General features: G+C 36.1%; 1 protein-coding gene across 4 annotated transcripts in view; it reads right to left on the reverse strand.

The window, feature by feature from the left end:
* The window catches only part of LOC120075405 (histone-lysine N-methyltransferase ATX2-like), a 31,025-nt gene that overhangs the window by 4,429 nt on the left and 6,243 nt on the right, over positions 1 to 20,353 (reverse strand). For all 4 annotated transcript variants that reach the window (XR_016529357.1, XR_016529358.1, XM_039028778.2 and 1 more), the window contains 12 exons: positions 18,658 to 18,822; positions 16,542 to 16,685; positions 14,796 to 14,843; positions 13,763 to 13,880; positions 13,554 to 13,619; positions 13,417 to 13,478; positions 12,321 to 12,377; positions 6,511 to 6,579; positions 6,186 to 6,384; positions 3,280 to 3,555; positions 2,512 to 2,573; positions 2,367 to 2,444 (listed from right to left, as the gene is read on the reverse strand). Coding sequence is in view for 2 of the 4 variants with exons in the window: in XM_039028778.2 (XP_038884706.1) it covers positions 2,367 to 2,444; positions 2,512 to 2,573; positions 3,280 to 3,555; positions 6,186 to 6,384; positions 6,511 to 6,579; positions 12,321 to 12,377; positions 13,417 to 13,478; positions 13,554 to 13,619; positions 13,763 to 13,880; positions 14,796 to 14,843; positions 16,542 to 16,685; positions 18,658 to 18,822 (1,344 nt within the window). In the remaining 2 variants the exon portion in view is untranslated. The remainder of the gene's footprint in view (positions 1 to 2,366; positions 2,445 to 2,511; positions 2,574 to 3,279; positions 3,556 to 6,185; positions 6,385 to 6,510; positions 6,580 to 12,320; positions 12,378 to 13,416; positions 13,479 to 13,553; positions 13,620 to 13,762; positions 13,881 to 14,795; positions 14,844 to 16,541; positions 16,686 to 18,657; positions 18,823 to 20,353) is intronic.

Below are 20,353 nucleotides of genomic sequence, written 5' to 3' on the forward strand. Positions count from 1 at the left end.
CCCGGTTTCTTCTCCCCTTCACGCTTCGAGCGCCGCTACCCACACAACACTAACGCATGTCACGCTGTCGTCGACGACCACCTCCTGACGAAGCCACGCCGCACCCCCTTGCCAATCGAAGCCCATCCGCCTGACAGATCCGGTTCACACGCAAGTCGGTGAGTTTGTGTGCGTACGAGTCCGCCAGCCAATGTCGTCCGTTCGTGGGTTGCGCCGCCAGGTTCCCCTTCACCGGCCGTGAGCATTGTCGAGTCGCCGTTCCAAACCTGTTTCGCACTGGCCGTTGTCAACACACACGCATCGCCGCTCGATTTCCTCCATGTGTCGCCGGTGAATTGTGGAATTTTGGGTGAGTTTTGGTTCAGGTTGGACGTTCTTGAAGGATTCTTGTTTAAACCTTATTTATCCACTGAATTTGGGTTAATTCTTGATTTGTCTTCAAAGTTGGATCATCAAATTAGTTTTCTTGTACCATTGGGTATCGTTCAGCAAGCTCAAGTGTATTTTGGCACTCCTTTGGTGAGTGATTTTGGTCTTGAAGAATAATTTGGAACATTATCAGTGTCTGAGGATTGGTTTTAACCCTTAATTATTGGTTTATGTTCAAGTTGGATCACTTGCGAGTTTAGGGGACGTTTTGGATCAAGTTGCTACTTAAGTGAAATTAAAAGGCTTCTAAAATATTGTTATGAATGAATTTGGGTTTGATGGTTAAATTAGAGTTATTTGGCCTTTGTCCTAGAACCTAACTCCAAGTTGGAAAAGCTAGAAGAAAGGTTATCTTATGGGTTTATTTTGCTGTCATCTTTGGACCTAATATCAAGGTAAGCTACTTACTGTCGATTCACCCTCGAACTTAAATGGTGTTAAGTATGTGGTTGTATCATGTATTTTGGATTAAAATGTTATGACTCGCTATGTTGGGTTGATGTGGGGCTATGGGGGGCCTGTGTTTATGCCATGGGAATTTATGATTTCATGTGAATGTCGCAATGATTGAATAATTGATGGACTTTGTGACTGTTCTAAAAACTCATAAGCATGACTTAAGATTATGATTGTATGATTATGACCATGTTAGACTAATTGTGACTCTTGGAAATAAGGGATTTAGTTGATTGTCTATAGTCTCGGGGGTATTATATTATTTACTTTTACCTATTTTTCTTTCCTTTTTTGTATTTAGGTTTGTTGGAACTGATAAATAAGAATCCTCTTGTATTTCTCATATTATATAAAAAATTAATAAAACGGACTCTCTATCGTGGTTAGGATTTTCCATGTAAATCTTGTGTCTCCTCTTTCCCTCTCTTTTAACATGGTATCAGAGCATGGTGACAAAACCCTAGCCGCTATCAACGAAAACCAACCGGTGCAAGATAACCTTAATGTTGCACCAACATCACTTCCGCCACAGCCGTCGATGGAGCCTCCGACCAACACCATCGCCGTCGCCGCCGCCGCCACTGCCATTCAGACCACCATTGACCGGTATCTTTGATCGCTGCAAATACATCCTCAACAGCAATCGATCAGGAACCCTAACGCCACCAGCTCTACTCCCAACACCGACACCACCATCTCTGGTCCTATCGTCGCTGCCTTTGGTCCCATTGCCATCAACCACTTCACCCAGCCACCGGATTATGACACTGTGCACTCAAGTCTCGATAGGAAGACTAACATATCACCTAGTGAGCCCAATAGTAGGTTGCTTATTGGGTATATATATACTCATTCTTTCGTCTTTATGTGTTTTAAGTATGGGAAAAGACCAGACGGCGAATGACAAGGAGAACCCATGACCTGGCCGTTGGGACTTGGCTTCCTTCCACACTTAGGTTTTCTTTTAGTTAGACATGATTTGGTTAGGATCTAGTATTTAAAACTCCTGGTTATTTTATTTGTTCATTTGTTAGTTTATTTTTATTTGCTTAATTTGTTCATGTGTTTTCAATAAGTTATCGTTTTAGAGCTTTATTAAATGAAATAGAGATTTTATTTCTTTTTTTCCAAACCTCTCTACAAATAATATACTGTCAAGCTCATGCATACATGTAGTAACGCCCTAGTTAGATATTAGAAAGTCGGGTCATTACAATTATTCCACAAACAAGAATATTTTATCACAAAAAAAAAACCCAACCCCAAACCCCAACACCAATGCATTCAAATTAAAAAATCATGACCGATATAAAAAAAGAAATATGGTAATCAACATGATCAAAGAAAAGACAACCCACTTAATATATCAATCAAGAAAACTCATTCTAAATCCAAATGGTGAAACTTCTATTGCATGGGTGTGACATATGATTGATACTACATGAAACCGACAAACAGATTAATGATACTGATGAACTTACCACCAGTAAATTATATATGAACCGCTCCCTCCTGTCTGCAATGGGAGGTCTAACAATTTCTCCCGTGTATTCGATTACCTAAAGAAATCAAATTTTATATACTTACTGAAAAAGGAACAATAAACGAGAATAACATTGTTTTTACCATATCCCCTGCTCTGTGTGGATGCTTAGCAAAGATTCCAAATCCATGAATCCCAGACTTCCCTAAAGAGCCAAAAGAGGTTTCAATTGAAAGAAAGCCAGTTAGATGGATAGATCTTTTTTAGATAAGCAGTTAGATGGATAGATATAAGAACTTGTTAAATCCATCCTCAAGTAAACTATTCCGTACAATCATATAGAGGGTGTTTGGGGCAAGGAGTGGAATAGTGAGCTCCAAGGAGTTATGAAGTCTAGGGAGTTGTGAACTCTTGAGATCCACAGTGTAAAAAGTTGATGAAGTATAAAATTGATGTTTTTTAGTCATGGAATCCACAAACTCCTTAGACCAAACAAGGAGTGGAGTTCACAACTCCTACTTCCCAACTCCTTCTAAACTCCTGGTGGATCTAACAAAAAGAGTAAACTTGCTTCACAACAATAAGTTCAAGAATTAAAATGAGTTTCCTTTGGGCATAGAAGTAAACTTGCTAATGCATTCACAACAATAAGTACAAGAATTGAAATGATTTTTTTTTTTTTTTTTGTTAAGTGAGGATTATTGTTTTATCTCATTAAGAAAAAACACATGAAACTAATTGAATAAGATAAATATGTTTTCTTAAAAAAAATGGTGACTGAATTAATAAAAATTTATTATCAAATGTTTCCTAATGGAAACCAACGCAGTTTCCTAATTGTGGCTGAATTAGTTAAAACCTACAAGAACACAAAATGAGGGGAAAAAAGGGTTTTGCAATTTAATCCTTACCAAATGCAAGTCTTTTCCTGAACGTTTCCCTCATAAATTTGTATTTTTCAGCCACGGAAAGTATGTTTCGAGGATCAAGCTGACAAGTTTTCAAATGTTGAAGTGAAAATTTCATGCCTAGAACTCCAATGCAAGGCAATAAGTTTCCTGATAACAAATGTTGGGAATAACCGCTCGCTATATAAGGCTGATTTTCAACAAACAATCGTTTCAAGGATGCAGCAGCAACGGCTTCAGGTGCTTTGCGCCCTCTTCTCCCAAAGTAATTATAAGGCTCTGCCAAGAAGAGGACAATATATCAAAGATAGAACACTTCGATGTGAACCAACAGAACATATTATGGGGAGAACAGCAAAACAATTTCTATAAAACTGTCAACAGAATAGGACTTGTCATTGAAGATACAGTTATTTCTTTCTCCCCTAGATTCCAAAGATATGCTATTTTGATAGCCAGTAAAATAAATTTCTAACTCCTCCATAACTACCGAGCAGGAAAAAGTTGAAATTTACGGTGAATCTAGGGATTACTCTGTCAAAAGTCTCCTCCTAATCCTAAAATCCCTGTTCTGGGATTCAACCCACCAACAATCTGCAACTGGAGCCCCTTTTCTGGATGAAAGGGCAAGAAAATCTGAAAGTGCCATTAGCCCAAGCATCCTCCCAAACATGAATATAAGTGCCATTAGCCACTTTACAGCCTGAAAGACTTCAAAAAATCATCTCTACTATTGTCAACATCAACCCACCGTTTGCCTCTTGCCAACCCTCTCAGGGTTTATTAATCCAACCATGGATGGCACAACCACCCTTCTCCTTCTCCATAGGCTATTCCCTTCTTGGGTAAACCTCCAAAGCAATGTTTAACAGAGCTTCATTCCTTTGTTCAAGGGAAAGATGTCATTAGTAACAATTTAGTCCAGGAACTTCTGTAACAATTTGTGACGAGCTAATCGACAGGGCTTCATCTAATCTATTGTCCATTCAAACATTAGTGTGTAACAATTTAGTCGTCCAAGTAGTCCCAATGTGAAAGACGTTAATAATAAAATTGCTTATATATGCATGTAGATCAACAAATTAAAGGGGGACCAAATTTCTTAATAAACTAAGAAGACTAAATTATTACATAATGAAAACCTACACTTAATTTTGATTAGATTCTTCACATTGGGTTACAAATTTTAAACTATACCAACAAAATTGTGACACTTGTTCCAAGACTAAATTGTTACCAATTTGAAGTACATATTTTTTTTGTTTTTGATTGAAACAACTGCTTTCATTGAGAAAAAATAAAAGAATACAAGGGCATACAAAAAACCAAGCCCACAAAAACCCACTAAAGAAAGGGTTTCCAACTAAGAGAAATAATGTCTAGAGAGAAGTTACAAAAGACCTTTGAAACCAAAGCCCAAAGAGATGCATGAAATCTCACCAACGACTAAACCTCACTATAATCCCTCTCCACGTCCTAACACTCTATTGTTCCTTTCTCCCAAAGATTCCACAATAAAGCACACACCCCAGCAAATCAAAGAAATTGGCTTTTCTCTCGAAAAGGCAGATGGAGAAGGAACTCCCCGATCATCAACCAAACATCCCCCTGACGAGCAACCGAGATATCAAACTCTTGCAAAAAAACAAATCCAAACGAATCTCACGAATTGACACTCCCAAAAAAGGTGATCTATACTTTCCTCCACCTTCCGACAAAGAATGCAACAGAAGGGACCCATTAACGAAGACATCTTTCTCAAAATTCTATGCAACGTATTCACACGACCAAGCAAAACCTACTAAACAAAGAACTTAACCTTCTTTGGAATCTTGATCCTCCACAAGACATCAAAGACCGACTCGAGAGACGGTGAAGGATCCAACAAAAACCTGAAAAACAACTTACAAGAGAAACCCGCAAGCGGGTCAAGACTCCAAACACAAACACATCCATCCTCCCGATCTTGAAATTAAAACCCTCAAAATGAGAAGCCACCTCATTCATTTCCTTATTGGTCAAAGACCAACAAAAGCCAAAGAAGAAAGAGATCAAATTACCTGACCAAACCAAGAAGTTCGACGCAAAGCAATTTTTCAAAGAAGACAAATGATACAGCCTAGGAAACGCAGCAGATAGGGGTCTATCCCCCACCCAATGATCCTCCCAAAAATACATCTCCTTACCATCTCCCACGATATAGAAAATAAGATGAGAATAAGAGGGAAGCAGAAGAGAAATGTCTTTCCAAGGATTTTTTGTGTGTACCTTTGCTACCCACTCAAGGGTTGGGGACCGTGTTTGCTCAGGATAATCTTTTGCCACAAAGCTTCGGGCTCAAGGGCAAAACACCATAACTGTTAAGCCAACAAAGCTTTGTTACAAAACCTTAAATTTCCGAGCTCTAGCCCTCCCAGATTCATAGGTTTCCCGACTGCATCCCAGATAACCAAATGGGACTCCTTTCCTTCCTCCACCCCTTCCCAAAGAAAGTCTTTCATGAGCTTCTCACTATCTTTGCAAACCGACAAAGAGCACAAAAAAGAGAGAAGTAGTAGATGGGAATTCCGCTCAACACCCACTTAGTTAACGTCATCCTCCCAACTTTGGAGAAAATGCTTTTCTTCTACGAAGCAAGCCTTTTCCTTACCTTTTCTAAGGGAGCATCCCTTAGAAAAAGTACATATACTAAATCTTGAAAATTAAAGTTCAATGACTAAATTGTTACTTCAATGAATATAGTAAAGGAAAATATAGGGATCAAATATGTTATTTCACCATAAGAGAACAGTTAAAACTCTCGATAAAAGAACACCCCGCAAAAGAAAGAAGCAAAACTAGTAAACCTGCAGTTTCTAACAATGATGCAACTAATCACAAATTTAATTCAACAATTAAAAGTGCCAAACCTGTACGAGCACAACCAGATGGATTGCATGGTGGAGTATAATTGGAGCACTGCTGTCCAGCTTGCCCTATACGATCCTCAGCCATTAAACGCTCATTAGATGGTGGCCTGTGTTTCTTGCAAAAGGAAAGTAATCGAATACACTGATGTTCTTCATCTTCATCCGCAGCAAGTAGATGGAGCCTGTCATCTTCCTCAAGCTTTGAAAATACAAAAAAGAAAAGGAAAAGAAAATCAACAAGTTACTACGGCAAATGTTTGTATAAATTTTAAAAATAAATAAATAATCCAGCAAACAAGCGTTAGCAAATGGATGGATAGTATACCTCTACACAAAGACCAGCAGCTCGTGCACAAAGAGGGTGATATGCTACATAACAAGTATTGTTTGAACACTGTTACAAAGTAGGATACGGTTAAAGTAAAAATATGAATAAATGTAAAGCAGGGATCGGGTACTTTGTCATAACCACATACTTCTGTCAAAAAATTATATTACTTTTTGTCTAAATAACTAAAGTTTTCTTAGCCAACTGACATTTGTGTCAACTACTCCAAAACCCTGTCTAATACACCATTATTTGAAAGCGCAAAAAAAAAAAAAAAAAAAAAAAAGAGAGAGATAATTATAATATTAATTTTCTGTCGATATCTCAATACTTCCATCGATATTTACATGTTTCCATGGATTCGATATCAACATGAAGGGTAAGTCGAAATTTCCATTATATCATAGAAAAATCCATTAAACATAAAACATAAGCAACAAAATGCCACTAATGTAAATATAATATAAATAACAGACATGTTAAATTATTTAAAAAGCTTAAAATGTTTATTTACTAATTTAAATTTTGTTAGAAATAAGGGGCTTTGTTGATAGTTTATAGTCACGAGGGTATTTTAGTATTTTACTTTACCCTAGGTTTATTTCCTTTTTTGTATTAGGGCTTGCTAGAGCCTATAAATATGGCTTCTCTTGTAACCTTCATTTTATGTTAAAATAATAAAAAGAGACTCTATCGTGATTTTTTCTCCCTGTTCTAGGGTTTTCCACGTAAACTTAGTGTTCTCTATTTTCTATCTTTTAACATGGTATCAAAGCATGGTGACGAAACCCTAGCCACCATCGGCGAAAACCAACCGGTGCAAGATAACCTTAGTTTTTCACCAACCCCACTTCCGCCACAACTGCCGATAAGGCCTTTGACCACCACCGCTGCTACTGTCGTCCAAGCCGTCGTTGATTGGTATCTTTAGTCCTTGCATATCCGTTCAACTCTCGTGCCGACCCTTTGATGGAATCTCTAGTGTCGCCGCCCTTTTTCACAATGTTGTCGGAGTTTCTCCCTGAGTGTCGCCACTATCAATCCTTCCAACCTTGTTGTGAATAGCCGAAACATACACCTTGAAGCCGAGATTGATGAGTTGTTCGCCTACCACAGAGGTAAATCCCTTGTCGCGGCAACAAGCCTTTCACAGCCACCGAGAATCCCCGGCTCCTTTTCCCTTCCAACCGCAAGCAACCTACCTGTAGCCGTCGGGCCTTCCTCATCATGCGCCACCTAGTTATGAACATTAAGATTTAATTGGTTTATCTCCAATAATGGTTCAACAACAGTTGGCTAATCTTCTGGCAAGTTTTCTGCAATAAATCGCTGCTCTTGGAGCAACCCTAGGTGCTTCCACAAACTTAAATTCTAGTACAGTGAATTCTGACATTCCTTCCGGTCTACCGATGTATTTAGAGAATCCGGTAACCTCTTTCCCTGCTTTAACTACTACAAACATTGTTTGTCTGGATCTATGGGAAATTCCTCAGGGTTAATTACAAGAGAAGTTGAATGGTCAAAATTATTTCTCCTGGTCTCAATCCATCAAAATGGCTCTTGAGGGGCGTCAAAAGTTCGGATATCTAACTGGTGAGATACCAAGACCTAGGTTAGGGATCCTCAGGAGCGCATTTGGAAAGGAGAAGACTCTCTGCTTCGATCACTGTTGATTAATAGTATGGAACCTCAGATAGGGAAACTGTTGTTATACGTTGCGACTGCTTGAGATATCTGGGACGCAGTTCATAAATTATATTCTAAGAGGTAGAATGCAAGTCCTTACACCTTGCGTAAACAAGCTCAAGAGTGCAAGTAGGGGACGATGGATGTCATTTCATACTTTAACAAATTGTCCCTAATATGGCAGGAGAAGGACCTGTGTCGTGAAATTATTTGGGATTATCCTTGTGGAGGTGTTCAGTATTCCAAGATTGAGAAAGTTGATCGTGTTTATGATTTCCTAACCAGTTTGAACTCCAAGTTCGATGTAGTGTGAGACCATACACTAGGACAAAGGTTTATACCTTCTTTTATGGAAGTGTGCTCTCGTCTAGAGGAAGACAAAGTTAGTGCTATGAACATCACGACTGTAACTGCTGCTGATTCTACTGCTTTCAATGCGAGATTATCTAGTTCTGATAGTGATAAGCAAAATGGAAAACAGACCCTGGTGTGTGAACATTGCAAGAAACCCTGGCATACGAAAGATCAGTGCTAGAAGTTACATGGTAGACCACCAATGGCAGAAGACGTCCACCAAATGACAAGTCCAATCCTGATCGGGCTCTTATGAGTGAATCTGCGAGTGCCTCCCAGTCACAACCTCAAGTGAATTGCCAAAGTGACCCTAGTGTCTCTTCTCTTGGGGTCGTTGCTCAATCGGGTACCTCTCAATCCTTAAGTCTCCTCAACATAAATGGTAAGAAACCATAGATACTTGATTCAGGGGCTACAGATCATTTGACTGGATCTTCTGATAATTTTCTATCATATCTTCCGAGTGTTGGTAATGAAAAGATTCGGATTGTAGATGGGTCATTTGCTCCTATTGCGGGCAAGGATCATATTTCTCCTTTTGATGGTTTAACTTTACAGAATATGTTGCATGTATCCAAAATATCTTACAATTAATCTATTACTAAGATAACTAGAGATCTGAATTATCAAGTTGCCTTCTCACCAGATAATGTTTTCTTTCAAGACTTGAGCTCAGGGAAGACAATTGGCACTGCCCGGCACAATACGGGACTCTATTTCCTTGATGATGACGCTTCCTCTAGGAACTGTTATAGGACTAGTTTGTTGTCTTCTTATTTTTCAACTTCAAAAAAAATTGTATGTTGTGGAATTTTCGCCTTGGTCACCCAAATTTTCAATACATGAAATATTTATTTCCTCATTTATTCAATAAAGTTGATGTCTCTTCTCTGTCTGGTGATGTATGCATTCGCGCAAAAATGCATAAGGTCACCTTTCCGTCTCAACCTTACAAACCTTCTCCGCCCTTCACCCTTATTCATAGTGATGTTTGGGGTCCCTCGAGTATTACCACCTCATCGGGGAAACGTTGATTTGTAACCTTTATTGATGATCATACCCGTCTTACATGGATTTTTCTCCTCACTGATAAATCTGAGGTTTCATCGATATTTCAACAATTTTACACAACTGTTGAAACTCAATTCAACACCAAAATTACTATTTTTCGTAATGATAATGGTCATGAGTTCCTTAATCATATCCTTCGTGATTTATAGTCCTCTAAAGGCATTGTCCACCAAAGCTCATGTGCCTATACCCCTCAACAGAATGGGATGGCTGAAAGGAAAAATCGTCACCTCCTCAAGGTTGCACAGTCTAAAAAAGAAAATGGCTGACGAGTTTGAGATCAAAGATCTAGGAAATATAAGGTATTTCCTTGGAATGGAGGTGGCAAGATCAAGGGAAGGGATCTCTTTCTCACAACGGAAATACACTCTTGACCTGTTAAAAGAAACAAGTATGACTGGATGTAGACCTACCGACACTCCTATTAAATTCAATGCGAAACTGGGAGATTCTGTTGACAAAGTTCCTGTTGATAGAGGTATCAATGTCTAGTGGGAAAGCTAATTTACTTATCTCAAACTAGACCAGATATTTCTTATGCTGTCAATGTTGTTAGCCAGTTTATGCAGGCACCCTACGAAGAACATATGGAAGTTGTGAATCGGATTCTGAGATATTTGAAAAGCCCTCCGGGTAAAGGTCTGATGTTCAGGAAAACTGACAAGAAATGCATTGAGGCTTATACCGACTCTGATTGGGCAGGATCAATTATGGACAGAAAGTCTACCTTTAGATACTGTACTTTTGTGTGGGGTAACCTAATTACTAGGAGAAGTAAGAAGCAAAGTATTGTTACTAGAAGTAGTGTTGAAGCTGAATACAGAACTATGAGTTTGGGAATCTGTGAAGAAATCAGGTTGAAGAAAGTTCTGCATGATCTTCACCAAGACATTGTTTTACCTGTGAAGCTCTATTGTGATAATAAAGTGGCTATAAGCATAGCCAATAATCCTGTACAACATGATAGAACGAAACATGTGGAGATTGATAGACACTTTATAAAAGAAAAACTAGATAATGGCAATATCTGTATTTCGTATATTCCATCTAGTCAACAAGTTGCTAATGTTCTCACCAAAGGATTACTCAAGCAAAGTTTTGACTCATGTTTTAGTAAGTTGGGTCTGATTGATATCTACGCCCCAACTTGAGGGGGGTGTTAGAAATAAAGGGCTTTGTTGATAGTTTATAGCCCCGAGGGTATTTTAATATTTTACTTTACCCTAGGTTTATTTCCTTTTTAGCATTAGGGCTTGCTAGAGCCTATAAATATGGCTTCTCTTGTAACTTTCATTTTATGTTAAAATAATAAAAAGACTCTCTATCGTGGTTTTTTCTCCTTGTTCTAGGATTTTCCACGTAAACTTAGTGTTCTCTATTTTCTATCTTTTAACAAATTTATTTTTATTATTTTTTTTATATATAATTTTTCCAAAAATATCCATCGAAATCAATATTTCTATTGAAATTTCCATAAAATTAGGTCTTCAACCCATAACCTACACGACTAGATTCAACACCCACCAAACGTGTTTTCAATTTGTTGCCTCGGCGTTTGCACAACCTAACCCAACTTCGACCCTTATCATTTTTTTCAATAATCCCACCAAGCCTAAATACAAACTAACCAAACCCATCCACCCATTTCAACTTTGGCCAGCCTTTGTTCAAGAGTTTTTCTTCCACGATACATGATATTCCACCTAACCCACTCATTTTTCTTCTTCAATGGACTCATCTAATAACATGGAAGCTTCTTTTGTTGAAATGGGCAGTCTTCCCCTCAAGGCTCGAAACACACTATTATTTGTACTCAATCAATTGTCCCAAAGACATATTGCTTTCATGTTTTCAAAACGTATTTTGATGTTAAAGATTTTTATTTGTTCTTTTTTTAAAAATTCATTTTGATTAAAACTTATGGACAAGTTTTCTTTTCTTTCTTTCTTTCTTTCTTTTTTTTTTTTTTTTTTTTGAGGGATATGAAGGATTAGGATAATCTTAGGTAAATCTCTTTTACCCTCACTTGTGTATTAATCCTTATAAATGGGGGAGTTTCCCACATGTATTGGACACACTTTCATTCTAATAAAGATCTTAAATTGACTTTTGGAGAAAACTCTGCTTAATCCTTCTTAGGCTACACCATTATCATTCAAACTTGCATCAAACACGTGCCAAGCTTTTTTTTGGGTGGTACTAAAAAAATTTTATGGTTGTCCTTGTTCGAGCTTCTTTCTGGCTGCTTTGGAATGAAAGAAATGACCGTCTTTTCAGAGATATTTCTCACTCTTTTGATTCTTTAATGTAGAGGCTTTTATCTAGTGCTTCCTTTTGGTGTAAATCACAACAGCCTTTCTAATCTCCAAATTGGAAAACTGTGTTGCAATTCACCAATAGGTGTTCAAAGTTTCAACTCCTCCATTTCATCAATCAATAAAATTGTTTCTTCAAAAAGAAAGAAAAAACAGCCAAGTCTCAAAAATCTTTTCCACATGTCAAAATATCTCATATCAACCAAAGAGAGATGTTCAGCATACTAATATTTATTATAACTATAGTCTTGTGCATATTTGTGCCAGCTGAATTTTTTTTTTACTGTAACCGTTGGCTGTATGGTAGCTCAAACTATAACACACCCATCAAATCAGGACAACTATCATGCACATACATGCTTAAATTAATAACAAACTTACTTGAATGCAAGCTCCGTAAGAGACCCCACAGATGCTGCATAACAGCTTCCAACGATCCTGTTTTAGAAATTACAGTAAAAGAAAATAAACAACTATGATCTTCATATCATAAAATTAAAACTAAATAAGCATAAACTATGCAACTTATATTTATAATTTAAGGCAAAATAAGCACAAATAATAAAGAGAACAGATATGTATTCATCAACACAAGGTAGTAAGGAAAATTGTGCATATCCCTCCACCCAGGTAAATAATGGGAAGATAATGGTGTCCATTATACGTAATATGCCTTACTACTTTCTGCTTTTCAAAAAGAACAAGGATTGCATACGAATTCTAATCAAAAATTATAATGCACGTGCAGTTCAACGAAAGTTTAAGGGAACCATGAGCTGAAAATATGATGGTTAAAACATTGATATAATTAAATTTATCCTAACTTATTAGCTTAAGCTTTTGTGTACAAAGGCATTTAAAATGGTATCATAGCAAGAGGTCTAGTGTTTGAACTGTTGCAATATTATTTCCTCTCCAATTAATATAAATTTCCTCTATAGATTTCAAGCTTAGGTAATGTTGAAGTATAGATATAATTAAATTTACCGCAACCCGTTAGCTTAAACTTTTGAGTTTAGTGGTGATTTAAAAAGCTTATAGGGCATCATGGCATCAGCTAACTTTCATTATAAGAAACTTAAAGAAGATGCAAAAGAGGGGGAGAAGAAATATCCCCACACACCTACAGGTTACAAAACGGAAGCCCAAGTAGTGTAAACAGGAGTAAGACTATAATTACAAAAGAGTTTAGAGGTCGAAGACCAAGTGGAGACAAAAAGTAACTAAATCCCTAAAAATTTCCCTGCTAGGTTCTTCACCACGAAGAGAATATCTTTCAAACCAAAGCCTCTAGAAAAGGGCAACGACCCCATTAGACCAAAGGAATTTCATCTTCAATCAAGGTTTTTTCCATCAGTAATAAACAAGCACATCCAACTTTTGCATTAAGAAGTTTCTAGGTAAATATTCTAAAGGGAAAAGGGTGCAAGAATCTAAGGATCAAGTTATTTATACATTAGAAACTACGAAAGGGTACCTTATTGATTCTATTAAGACCGTCAATGGGCTCCATTTTCTTGATATCAGATAAACACGTTTCTGCAGAATGTGAGAAGTCAACATACATATTGTAATTTCCAATTATTGAAAACTCCTAATGATAAACTCACAAACCAGGTATCCATATAGCACAAGCAAGATGAGCCCAGCGTCCATCAGTTGTAGGCTTCATTGCACCCCCTGGAGAATATGAATTTAATAAACCAAGCTTTCACCGGAAAAAGTGAAAGACGATTCAATATAATTCAAAGTTGATATACAAAAATCCTATCCAAAAAACATGATATACAGCAATCATATTTTAATGGTGTGAATTCAAATACCAATGACAGGACAGAGGCAGCATGGTGGCGGACAGTCAGGAGACCCAGGCCGACACAAGTTGCACAACCATATTACTCCGTCAACTGGTTCTAGTTCTCCATAGCACCTAGCGTGGACCTAAAGTATAACAGATTAAATATAAGAGTAAAATATAAAATAGCTTTTGAAAGGCAGGATAGTAGAAAGTTTAAGTAAAGAACAGAGGAAACAGACTAGCTCATAAATCTAGTTGACGTATAAATATATAATTCATAGAATAGATTTCATTTCACGTATACTGAAGTAATGTGATCCACGTAAACCAGTAAAATTAAGAATGTGGCATTTCAAACAAATGCTACAATCAATATTATGATGTATGCATTTATAATTCACTATATTTTATGCATTCATGGATCAATATCATTCTTGATTTCAACCTGAAGCTAAATCATCCCAATGAAAACCCATTTCCAATTTCTTCAGCCTCATCTAATAACTCTTTTGTTTTTTATTTTCTATTTTGGAAAATTAAACTTATAAACATTACTTTTATATGTGTGTTTATTTGATTTGTTGTCTATTTATTAAATTGTTTTCAAAATCTAAGCCATATTTTGAAAACTCCTTAGAACTCAAGGATACAGTACAACCTATAGAACAAATCTCATTCAAGTAAGGTCGTAAGCCATATTTATATATATGTATATATATATATATATATAAAAGTTTTCGAAATTCTATTATTAAGAGATGTGAAAGCATACTAAAAAATCATGAGAAATAAAGCATAATTTTCAGATAAAAATAAAAATCAAAGCATTATCAAAAGGGCCTAAGTTTAGGCCAATGTTACTTATAATATTTATGGGACTCTGTTTAGTTTTGTAGTTTAGTTCTCTTTCAAGGCTGTTGGGTTCAGAGTAGTGTATTTTTCTAGTTGTTGGTTTGTAACAATATGTTGATACTCGTAAGTGATTATCAAAAAGTTCTATTTCAAGATAGTTGCAGATGGTTTTGAAATTAAATTATGAAAAGGAAGAGGAAACATACCATCATTCTGCATTTGTCACACTGCAAGAAGAGGTTATTTTCATACTCCTATTGAAAAGAAGTATAAGCTCGATTAGCAAAACATAAAGCATTAACCGTGACAATCATAAGACAATAGAAACCATTGTCAGAATTGAAAAATAAATGTAAAGGGTGAAAAAAAAGAGAAGCTTATTCATCAAAAAGGGGCAAAGAGGATAAATTTAGACTCACTAGCATGGTTATTTTTATTTTTTAAAATAATAATAATAGAAGTCTCAACATGATCTAATGCACAGTAAAAACTGGATTAGGAGTGAGTGAGCAGTTTTGGTAAGAAAGTTTCGCATATGAGAAGGCTATACCAAAATGAGGTGAGCAGATTATGGTGTGAGCTAGGAGAGGAACCCAGAAAAAATGCAGTCAGGTCAACTGTCCTATTTTCAATTATTTTATTTATTTAACATGAAAAACAAAGATGCATATAAATAGCCAAACAAAAAAGAACCAAGATAGGGAGCATGACCTTGATAAATACCTAAGAGGTCATAGGTTCAATCCATGGTGGTCACATACTTATAATATAATATCTTAATGAAAAGGCTCTTTTAGTGTCATCCTTTTACATCGTTTAGTGTCATCCTTTTACATGGTGGCCACATACCGATCCCTTTACATTGCTTTAGTGTCATCACAATTATCTTGTATCGTCTTTCATTATCTTAATGAAGAGCCTCGTTTCCTTTTTCAAAAAAATATAATATCCTACGAGTTTCCTTGACACTCATAGAGTCAGGCGGGTTGTCCCGTGAGATTAGTCAAGGTGTGCATAAGATGGTCCGAACACTCACGGATATAAAAAAAACACAAAAGAAAAAAGAAAAAAGAAAAAAAAAATGAGAACAACCAAGAGACCATAGAGGCACAAGTAGTCCCTATGCCAAGGAAGAATTGCAGAAAAGGTCTCTCCAATCTAAAATGATAATAAAAGGAGCAATTCAAAGGGAATTATGAAGAGGACTCCATTTGAGGCTATGCACCTACAGAGTCCCAAAAGTTTACAAAAGAATCGAAGTTATTTGGGAAGATTCTTGATCTTCATTCCTGTATTCTAGTAATGAGTATCTAATTTCCTTCATTTTTGTAGGAAACAGAAATTGACTGATCTTTACCTTTTACTACAATAGCAACTGAAAGGGCACCCATCTACCCAAAAGTTCATTGAGGGGGAGAAAGAGAACCCTTAAAACCACAACATAATGATTGACAATTTCATACTTCATTTACTATAAAAATGGCAACCATTTACTTTCTACGAGCATCATATATACATAATAAAAGGGAAAAAAGGAAAAGGAAAACACATATCAGCAACAGATGAAGGCTCTTTAATATAGGTACTAGTAAACCGTCGTTAAGAAAAAAAATATAACTTTTAAAGAGAGTGATTGAAAAGCAAAGATATCTATCTTAATTGGAATACTTTCATTCAATCTATGTAATCATGTCTTTATGACATTTAATTTTCTATTGTAATTGTCATATTTTGTTTCGGGATGTGATGAGGGTGTTATGAATGTGTCCATCTAGTTGAGATAGTCAAGTGCACCTGTTGATCCTTAGTTCTAGTTGTTATTTCGATTATTGCTTTGTAATTCGAGCATTAGTCTCTTTTCATTTTATCAATGAAAAGTGACGTTACCATTTCAAAGAGAGAGAAAAAGGGCAAAGAACTTAAATGAATATAGCCTAGGAAACAACTCTCACCTCATCCATATGACATACGCTGCACTTGTCAAGGTCTTTCCAATCAACACGAACAGGTCTATAACCAATGGGAAAATCTTTGTACTTTTTGGAGGCTACTTTGCCCGAGGATCTGGAAGAAGACAGTCCAGATTTAGATATCCCCTGTCAAAAGAAGAAATGAGTTACTTTGAAACATCAGATTTGTTTACAAGAAAAAGTACGCAAGCTAGGTTTTCCTCAAAGGACATGAAGGATACAACCCCCACCTCACCCAAGATATGCATAGCCATATAGTGATACTGAAAAGCTAGTATTATCGCTGGAGTGAAACAAGGCACAATTAAACAAATAAAGATTTAATAAAATATAATGAAGGCTACCAATTAGTAGACCGAGGCTCCAACAATAACAATTCAAAAAATCATCATTCTGATATTAATAATATTCAAGGTTTCTCCAATACAAAAGATTACCATTTCCTATTTACAGAGGCTTTTCTGAACAAGATACTAAACATTTCATTAAGAAAACGAAAAGAGTCTATTACTACGGATACAAACTCCAAAATGAATGAAAAAGCAATAAAAACAGCATAAGTAAGCAACATATTTATAGAGGATGTTAACCAAGCAAAATCCAATTCCTAACATTAAAATTAAATAATAATAATAATAATAATAAAAGAATTTTTTTTTTATAGGAAACAGATAATTTCATTGATGAGATGAAATAACAAAAGTGGATCCTATCCAATGGATTTTAAAAAAATTTCTCAATTAGTCATGAGATTAGATAGAAGTTATAATTACAAAAAGAAGAGACCAATTTACACCAATTAAGAGATAAAAAGGTAATAGAAGGGAGACTGAGAGAAACTTGGTGGTCTTGTTCCTTATTTGTGAATATGGAAGCATGTCATTCAAGCCAAGTGCACCAAAGGTATGCACGAATGAAATTCATCCAAAGAGTTTTTTTCCTTTTTAAATGGATGCCAAAAAGACTCCTATTAGGGACTCATAAAAACATAACACATGCAACACATGCGTGCACGCACACACCAAAACAAAAAAACAAAACAAAACAATTGTTCAAGTAAAATCCTATTACAAATACAAAACTTCGACAAAAATATAAATTTGTCCTAATCCTCCTACATCATCATATATGCAATATTTAGCAAGGAAAAAGTAACAATTAAGAGATGATAAAACGTGATCACTTTTACTAAAATTTTGATTCTTTTCAAGTTAAAAATAATAATATTAATAATAATAAAAGTAGCATCATGCCTTAAACAAAGTATGCTGACAGAGTTAGAATATCATAACTTGATCGCACTTCCACTGGCTAATTTTTTAGTAGATTCACCTGAATGACAATGCTTGTTTGTTAAGTAATTAGCTAGAGAGAAGCTCCTAATAGCAACTTGTATTTTCTACATTGATGCTGCTCTCTCACTCACTTTTTTTATAAATAGACTATCATTAGGAATGAAGGAACCAAAAAAAGAGGACAAGACATCCACGGAATTGCCTAGGAGCCTATATACAAAACTGCAATCAACTTGAATAACCAAACAAAGGGATGGTAACATAAATAATTACAAATAAAGGTCCATTTAGAAGCTAACAGAACCACTTCCTCCAAAAAGTCGTCATTATACACAAAGGCACAAGAAAAATCTTGGAAATTTTAGGTTTGTTGTTGCCGCCCTGCTATGTTCCAGCAAGGCTAGACATGTACCTCTGTGTTCAACACTTGAGGGAGATGTGCTATAGTTGAATGCAACTAGAGATATTTTTTGCCAAGTGTGACACAACAGGAATAGGGGGAAAAGGATCCACATGAGATATGGGACCTTGTAGTTTGTCCAGCCTCGTTTTAGAAGCTTTGTTTCTAATTACTTCTGTCAGTACCCCTTCCTTACATTATTGCCAATTAGAAAGATTTACAGCTCCTTGGTTTGTAGGTGTTATTCCTCCTCTGTAATTCCATTCATTCAAAGAAATTCTTGTTCCTTAGAAAAAAATATAATTTTAAGTAGAAATCATACATGGTACGGACCAAATATGATACAATTGCAACACCAAAAGAAGGGAAGAAATATATATTGGAAAAGAACTTTCATGTATACCTGGATGAGTTTCTTAACATCTGGATTGGAGAAACCAAACATATCAGAACCAGACTTGTATACGAATTCCCCTTTACTTTCGGCAGCAGCATCAGAAATATGTTGTACTTTCCTCATCCTTTTGTATATTTTATTCCAGCAAGCAGATGGCGAGGATCCTTTAAACTATAGCAATACACAGGAGTATCAACAACGGAAAAGGCCTTGCATTAATAACCCTTGACATCTTTTAATAGGAAAGAAGGCAATTGAAAACCGCTACAGCAAAAATCTAGTTTAGACAAGCGAAATATTTAAGAAGTCACAAGATTAATACAAGGCTAACAAAAAAAGGTTCAAAAAATGTGGATTAATTAAAAAGTAATCTATGGCTAAGATGTTAAACTAAAAGAGTAACGGAAGATAAGGTTCAATATTGCCAGAATGCATAACAATAACGATTTCTTAAAATATTAACATTTCCTGAATAGACTGCTTGTCTTTTTTAAAAGGGAAAAAAAAACTTTTCATTGAAATAATAAAAAGAGACCAATGTTCGAGATACAAAAATATAAAAATAAGACAATAGATCCTTTTTTTTATAGAAACAACTGCTTTCATTGAGAAAAAATCAAAGAATACACGGACATACAAAAAAATCAAGCCCACTAACCCACTCCATGTTTGGGGCACCAAATATAATAGTGGTACATACAACTATTTATAATCTACAATTAAGTATAATAAATACTATTTCAAAACCCTCTTTGTTACCGTATTTACTATTCTTCACTCATCCTCTCTTTTCTTCTTTATTACAGTATTTACTATTTTCTACCCAAACAAAAATAGTTTACATCTCAAATATAAACTATTATAACTAAAACTAAAATAGTCTGCATGATGTTTTCTTACCATCTCCCACAATACAAAAAACAAGTGGGCAACGGAAGGGGGATGAGAAAAAATATCTTTCCAAAGATTTCGATGTGTGCCTTTAACCTCTTTCACTACCCATTCATAGGGATGAGGACTGTACTTACTCTCAATAACTTTTTGCCACAAGGATTCAGGCTCAAGTGCAAAATGCCAAATCCATTTAGCCAACAGAGCTTTGTGGTGTAACCTTAAATTCCCAATCTTTAACCCTCCTTGAGTCACGGGCTTCCCCACGACATCCCAGCTAACCAAACGAGACCCTTGCCCTTCCTCCACCTCTTCCAAGAGGAAGTCTCTCAAAAGTTTTTCAATGCTCTTGCAAACTGAAATAGGGGCATTGAAAAGCAAAAAGTAATAAATGGGGATACCACTCAACACCAATCCAATCGTCAATCTCTCAGCTTTGGAGAAAAAACTTTTCTTCCACGAAGCCAATCTCTTCCTAATCTCCTCCAAGGGGGGATCCCAAAACAAGATAACTCTTGGATTACCTCAAGGGGAAACCAAGATAGGATGAAGGAAAGAAGTCAACATCGCAACCAACAAAACTAGCCCATCTATTAAGCTTTTCCTGGATGTCTGACACTTACTTCTATTAATTTTAAGCCTTTAGAAGCCTTAATCGAGCCCTTTGGAGAGCCATTGATAAGGATGGAGTAATTCACGTTCCTAACACATCCCTACATCCACATTCTCCACTTATCCCCGAAGCCTTTCTTTTCCATCATCCTATCTAAGAAATTCCAGTCAACATGTCATAGGCTTTCTCAAAGTCGAT

This window comes from Benincasa hispida, chromosome 4, assembly GCF_027475165.1.
Source record: "Benincasa hispida cultivar pf3 chromosome 4, pf3_genome.v1.1, whole genome shotgun sequence".
Lineage (NCBI taxonomy): Eukaryota > Viridiplantae > Streptophyta > Magnoliopsida > Cucurbitales > Cucurbitaceae > Benincasa > Benincasa hispida.